The 6,924-nt window shown below is 49.7% G+C and overlaps 1 protein-coding gene across 1 annotated transcript; it reads left to right on the forward strand.

Annotated features, from left to right (window-relative positions):
* Position 1: 1 nt before the first annotated feature.
* Positions 2-4,358, forward strand: MRPL37 (mitochondrial ribosomal protein L37; the record flags this gene model as incomplete). The annotated part of the gene is made up of 7 exons (XM_010716294.2): positions 2-167; positions 948-1,131; positions 1,594-1,709; positions 2,218-2,403; positions 2,636-2,793; positions 3,331-3,534; positions 4,136-4,358. Coding segments are annotated over 7 exons (1,092 nt in total), but the record flags the coding sequence as incomplete, so codon positions are not given.
* Between the last annotated feature and the right edge of the window lie 2,566 nt (positions 4,359-6,924).

A 6,924-nucleotide genomic window follows, 5' to 3' on the forward strand; every position in this document is an offset into this window, starting at 1 on the left:
CGCGGGCCGGCAGCACTTCGTGCCCGGCCTGGCCCGGCCGCGCTTCCCTCCCTGGGACCGCGGCTGGAGGGACCCGTGGCACAGCCCAGGGCCGCGCTACGAGGACATGCCGCTGCGCAAGGAGCGCGGCTGCTTCATCTTCCACCAGCGAGTCCGCATGCTGGAAGGTACCCGCGCTGTGCGGAGCCCCGGGCGGCCTCCGTGCGGGGACGGCGCGGCTGGAGCGCTGCGTCCGGTGTGCGGCCCTTAGGGCAGGAGGGACACGGAGAAGGGACGCGGATCTGTTGGAGCGCGGCCACAAAAGTGCCCCTGGGGATGGAACAACGCCACTGTGGTGGGCCGAGAGCTGTGGGTGTGCCGCCTGGAGATGAGAGCTCCGGGGAGACAGGAAGGTGGCCTGTCAGTGCTTCAGGGAGGTCTGTGAGAAGAAAGGGGACAGACTCTTGAGTGGGTTCCACTGTGATGGGATGAGGGGAAATGGTTTCAAACTAAAATGAGAGAGATGCGCCATCCCTGGAGACACCCAAGGTCAGGCTGGATGGGACTGTCAGCATCCGATGGAGCTGTGGGTGACTCCCTGTTCAGTGCAGGGAGTGGGACCACATGGCCTCTAAGGGTCCTTTCCAACTCAAGCAATTTCACAATTCCATGAACTCCTCCATCAGCCTGCTGTATTGCACGCCCATTGTCAACCTGCCTGGTGGCTTCATTCATAGAGCCATAGAGTCATTAAGATCACCAAGATCACCAAGTCCACCCACCATGCCCACTGACCGTGTCTCTCAGTGCAGCAGCTGCCCTTTTCTTAAACACCTCTGGGATGGTGACTCCACAGCTTTCCTAGGCAGCCTGTACCAATACCTCTCCACTCGTTCTGATAAGATTTTTTTCCTAATATCCAGCCTGAAGAAAATTCACACCTGCGCGTGTTTTTACTTTGTTTCGAGGGGTTCGGCAGGCGCAGTGGCTCACCAAGACAAAGCTGGTGCAAGGCTTGCCTGCAGCGGTGCTCAGCATCGCCGAGAACCCAGCATACCAGCTCCAGGAACAGGAGGAGGCCGTGCACCGTGCAATTTCACATGCACGGCTCTGGGAGACCACAGAAGTTGCTCCCAGAAGAGAAAAATATTGGTAAGTGTTCACTCAGGCTTCGGTGTAAAGCCGTTCATCAGTGGGAACCAGAGACTGTAACACTACAAGGAAAACTCACACACGGAACTGCTGTAGAGAGAGCCGTGGTGCAAAACTGTCAGAGCCTGGTGCCAACCTTGTAAACAGAGCAAAACAATGCAGTTCTGGAGGTTGGCAATAGTTACACAATGTTACACATAGTCTATGTTGAAGCTTCTTTTAGGCCAAGGACTGCGTTCTGCTTAAGATCAAGTTTTAGCTGATGCATAATGTCAGTTTTTAAAATAAGTGAGGCTAAGCATTACCTCTGCCAACTTGGAGCAGGGCTGGTTTGCTGGGTATTAATTTGAAATCTGTGTTAGCAATAATGTTTTATAGCTTTCATATCCCAGAACCATCCGCCTGCCATTAGCACAGCATATTTACTTCATGTGACCATTTTTTTTCCCCCTAATTCTAAAGCCCTGTATTGTTTGAAGACTTGATACATTTATGCCGGTCAATGTCAATGAAGTATCCTTCCCTGGCTAGAAGAATGCTGGCTCGAAACTACCGGATTGCAGCTACGTGGGAAAGAGGTTGGTTGCTGCTGTGCTTGAAAGCAGTTGGCTCTTTTCCTTATCATCAGAGGGCTAACAAAGGCATTCAAAAGCTAAAGGCTTAGAAAAAAACAGAACAATTTCTAGAACCAGTTCTTGATTCAGTAGCACTGCGTGGATAGGCAGCCTTGACTGTTGGCAGGGTCCTTGCCCTGAGGAGATTATTGAGGTGTTAGGCAATACCAACGAGGTGGTGGGAGAAGAGAACCAAGTGTCTTAAAACCGGTTGCTTATTTTTGGCATCCGAATCTGCGTAGTGATCTTTCTAAATGTGCTTAGTTAACAAGCTAACACCAGTAATCAACATTGCTACTTTAGAAAAAGAACCTACGGCTGTGCTATTATTTAAGATCAGTTTGGATGTGAGGGAGAGAAGGAGCCTTGTAGAACAAAGGGCTGCATGAGTGCTGTTGCCCAGAAGCAAACGTATGCCTTTGCCTGATGTTATTTTAGTGATGTTTGAATACAGTCTGATTTCCCTTCCCAGAATCCACTCTCCTTCAGATCCGTGGCCTGAATGGAATACTTATGAACTCTATGACCCCAATACCACCAATAGCCTCCAAGGAAGAGATACTGGCCACAAAAGACCATGTTCTGGAGACCTTCTATCCCATCTCTCCTACAATTGACCTTCAGGAGGTGAATGTGTACCAAGAGCTCAATGACACAGGCAAGTGTTGGAGGTGGCAATTTCCTAGCAGTCCTTGCCTTTCTGCCACACGGCTCTGGGGAGGGGAAGGATGGGAATGGGGCAGTGGGTGTGCAGTGCAGGCACTCCAGTGGTAGTACTCTGGAGAAAAAAAACAGGCAAATTGCTTTAACAGATCCTGAAGATAAGGGAGAAAACATTGGCTCTGTAGTCTCTTACTGAGCGATTTCTGATGTGGTTATCTGCCGTTTAGGTTTCAAAGATGGTTATCCGTACTCTCATCCTCACACTCTGTATTTCCTGGAATCGGCCAACAATCGTCCTAACAGGTTCAGACCAGAACAGCTCCGTGCTAAAATGCTGATGTTTGCTTTTGGCAACGCACTGGCAAAGGCGAAGGTGCTGTATGGGGTATGTATTGGAGACTGCTGCTGTCTTGCTGGGCCTTTGTTCTTTCCCTAGCACCACAGCCAGCGGGAAGGGTTGTGGAATTCCCTTGCTGTAGCATGTTAGAATAGTTTTCAAAGCTGCACTGAGGATACTGTATCACAGCTTCCCACTCCAGAGGTCTTAGTCTAACCTTCAGGTATGGCTGCTGCTATCTGGTGATCCAGAACACCATCTCAGCAGTGAGCACGTTCATGATGTGACATGCACTGAGGTGGTAATAGGTAGAAGCCAGGGAGAAGGTTTAACTGTAAAACTCTAACCCTTCCCACATTTCAGTATGCAAATTGATACTTCACTGCTGGCTGAAGGAGGAATTTTAATTAAAATACCAAATCTACATTCAAAACTTGTTTGACTAGAGTAATTTTCTGGGCAAGGTAACAATACATTTATTAAAATCTTGGCTTTAAACCAAGTAGAATATGCAGAATCAGCAACTACTCATATAATTTCTGTAGTAGCTGGCTTTTTAAATGTTCTCCTTCCCTTCTTTCCTAGAATGATCCCCAGGTTTTGGAGCAGCCAGTAGTAGTGCAGAGCGTTGGCACAGATGGCCAGCTCTTCCAGTTCTTGGTGTTCCAATTAAATACAACAGACCTCGTGTCTAATGATGGCATAAAGAATCTAGTCTGGATTGACTCTGATCAGAATCTGTATGAAAGTGCCCAGTGTGTTCCAGAAGTCAAGAAGAGAGTTGTTACAGTAAGTGAACGGGGGCAAAGCACTCGTGGGCTGGGAATGGTCCTCGGTGTACAACACTTTCACCTCTGCCAAAGGTCTGGGAGCTGGCAGGGAGCTGTGCTGTGAGTTTTAAACCAGCTGTGGGGACTGACGCTGGCACTGGCCCCGTTCTTACAGGAGAGCCTTAAGCAGGTGTTACTGTCAGGGAGTATTTGTACCGCATAGCATACAAGCCGCGTGCCAAGCTTCATATGAACTCCTACATAAGGATATCCCCATCTGTAATATACCATCTCATAGTATGCTTGTTTGAAATCAACTTGTGCTCTGACGAAGGAAGAGCTTACATGCAACTGTCAGCGTCGCTGCAGAGTAAATAGAGCATAGTGGTGTCAGCCCCAGTTACACGGGGAGGGCGTCTCAGGTGGATGGACAAAGCATTCCCGCCGCCTGAGATTTATAGCAGTGGGAGTACCTCCACACAAACCCACCTGGGGAGGGCAGGGAGAGCACAGTTTGGAAGGTACCACCTTTGAAGCCTTATTCAAGCGTATTTAAGGCCGTTGTTTGTCTACATTAATCACTTCACTGCAAACTGAGCATCCGTGTCTTTTCTCTGCAGAAGCCCACTGGAATATATGGCTTACAGCCAGAAACATTCAAGAAGTTTCTGGCACTGTATCTGCATGGAACTGTGTGAAATTCAGCTCAAATGAAAATCCTTCACCAACTGTACCTGCTGCTTCTCTTTGCCAGAACCATCGCATAGTGAAAGAAAGGTGGACTGATGTACTTTCAGAAATAAATTATATTGCTGCAGAAAGTAAAATTTTTTTTAAACCAAATTGTGCCTGAAGAAAGTTTAATTTGAAGAGCTCATCTCTGTGAGGTCACAGAGTGATCAAGTGCATCCTCCTGGATGTTTCCACGGTTACCTGGCAGGAACATAAACCAGTCGTGGTTCCTTTGCACAGCTGCTGTGCTCTGTGTGCTTTTGCACAGACAAACCTATTTTCAGAGTACCTGTGAGTGCAGTGTACATGGGAGGTACCTGAGGAGCTTGAAGAGGGGAGCCTGAGTCATGCCTTTCTCCTCCTGTGTAGGTTTTTCTTTGCTTTGCTCTTGGGTCCTTGGGGGTGTTGTGCTGCCCTGCTCTTAGTTCCCAAAGTACTTAATCAGGGAGACTGGTTTGTTGAACCTGCAGAACTGCAGTTCTTTTACCCCTCCCAATACTGATGAAGGGAAGTATCCGTTTTGGGAAAGCGCTGTGGAGCGTAGCATGAAACTTTGGTGCCTGGTAACTGGCAGTGGCTGCTAGAAACACAAAGAATTTCTTCCTGCCACACAGTGCTAGCTGAGCAGGAAGCATGTTCTCTTAAAATGGGGGGATTAAGTATGGGTTTTTTTGTAAGATGAAGGTTAAATTAGCTCCGACCAAATGTAAAATGTTTTCCAGTTCTGCACTGTTACCCTTCAGCACATGGGAAGGAGTAGCACAGCCTGCTTTATGTTAAGGAGTGGAAGAGCACGTACATTTCCAAGAAATTCGTATCACGTCAGTCTATCGTGTCAGAGACTGGTCTGTGCTTTGTGATCTCATCTGACCATCTGGATGAGCACCTCCGTTGTGTGCTCCAGTCTCAGGCTAACAAACAGCTCTGCTCTGCAGATTTCAGAAAACAGATCCTTGCTCGTCAAACTTGAGATCAGCTGTTGGGCTCAATGAATCGGGATGCGTCTTCTGTGAGTTAAATTAATAAATCTCTCAATAGTTAGGAGAAAATGCTTGAAAGAGAAATAATCTAGTAAGTGTTGCATTGATCTAAATTATGTTAATTCTGCCTGTTCAAAGGGCTGCTCAATTCAGCTCATCTGTTTAAATCTGTAATTTGCACCCGGCTATTTAGGAACATCTTTTAATAGTTGTGCTTTGCAGAGGCTGTTCCAGGTGGTGGTTCTGTCTCTTCAGGCTCGTTGGCTCTCTGCTATGTGGTGGGGGCCCTGCAGAACAGCTGGAAATGACATCGCTCACCCCTCCTGTCGTGGGTCATCGCCCGGCACAGGGAGGCAGCCCTTCTGAGCAGCCAACCCTGCGCTCAGCCGTGCTTGCATTCCTGAGCAGAACAGCTTTGCTAAGGAAGCTGTTAAAAGATCGGTTGTAGTAAAGAGGGGGCATGAAGAGACAGATGAAACACCTCGCATGCTCCTGCTAGGCGGGGTAGCCTGTGGAGGTGGTCTGCATGGGAAAGAGCCAAAGTCCCTTCAGCTGCTTTTACCGCTCCACAAAGAAATCACTGCTAGTAAAGGCAGCAGGAGAGAAGAAACAGGGAGGCTGGAGTCCTGCCTGCACCAGTAGTTAGAGACAAAGCATGGGAAGGGATGGAGGAAGGCAGAACAAAGGCAGTTTTGAAAAATGATGGCAGCAGTAAAACATTGGACACTCAGTGGGGAAATGAGGTCGCTTCAGGTACTAGCTTTGGTCACTCAGAAGCCATGTGAGCTGAGGGGACTTCTGCCAGCCCCAATTTGTGCTTATGTTGCTGGGGGTGTTGCAGCCCCATGTCCTGGGTGAGCTCTGAGGTCCCAGAGGGAGGTCAGAGTGGGCAGAGCTGGGCTCCTGGGATGGCTGATCCCTGCTGCAGATGTCCTGTGGGTGCTGCCAGGCGCAGTGCATGCAATCCAATGGACCCACCCTTTCCTCCGCTGGACTCAAGCAGGAGCTGGGAATGGGGCACAGAGGCACATCTGGGCGGGTATCAATAAGTCATAAAGGCTCATCAGCAGCTAAAGGGCATTACCTCAGCACGGCCCGAGAAACAGACATTAACATTTCATGAACGGCAGTCGGGAAGCAGAATGTGGGAGAACATGCTGGCTGTGCCGCCAGGGAGAGCTGCAAGAAGAGCTCCTGCTCCCTCCATTAGGAGCAGCCGCCAGCGCCGTGAGCCTGCTGAGCTGTTCCTAGGATCCTCTTGTCTCTGAGAGCTGCACAGGCTGCTCCCACTCACTGCAGCGGGCACTCAGGGCACAGGGCAAGTGTGCTGAGTCCCTCACTGCTGCTGAAGATGAGGGCTGTTTCTCCAGCACTGCTTTCCCCTGGCTCAGGCCCAGTATGGGCCTAACATCCGGGGGCTGTTAGCAGTGCCAGCAAGTACACTCTGTACCTGGCTGGAGCCCCTGCTCGCTCACCTCCTCCTTTAATTTAATGAGCACCTACGTGGGAGACAATTATCCCTGGGGCCGGGCTTGGGAGGCTGCTGAGGAAGGAGCTTGGCAGCTCTCAGTGCTGTGTTGAAAGAAACAATCCAAGAGCTGGTGAGCACGGGGGTCCCTACGCCTTGAGGGACAGAGTGCAGAAATCTGCCTTTCTAACCCCAGAAAGTGCTTCTGTGCACCCCCAGCCCCCCCCCC

The sequence above is a fragment of the Meleagris gallopavo genome, chromosome 10 (genome assembly GCF_000146605.3).
Source record: "Meleagris gallopavo isolate NT-WF06-2002-E0010 breed Aviagen turkey brand Nicholas breeding stock chromosome 10, Turkey_5.1, whole genome shotgun sequence".
Classification (NCBI taxonomy): domain Eukaryota; kingdom Metazoa; phylum Chordata; class Aves; order Galliformes; family Phasianidae; genus Meleagris; species Meleagris gallopavo.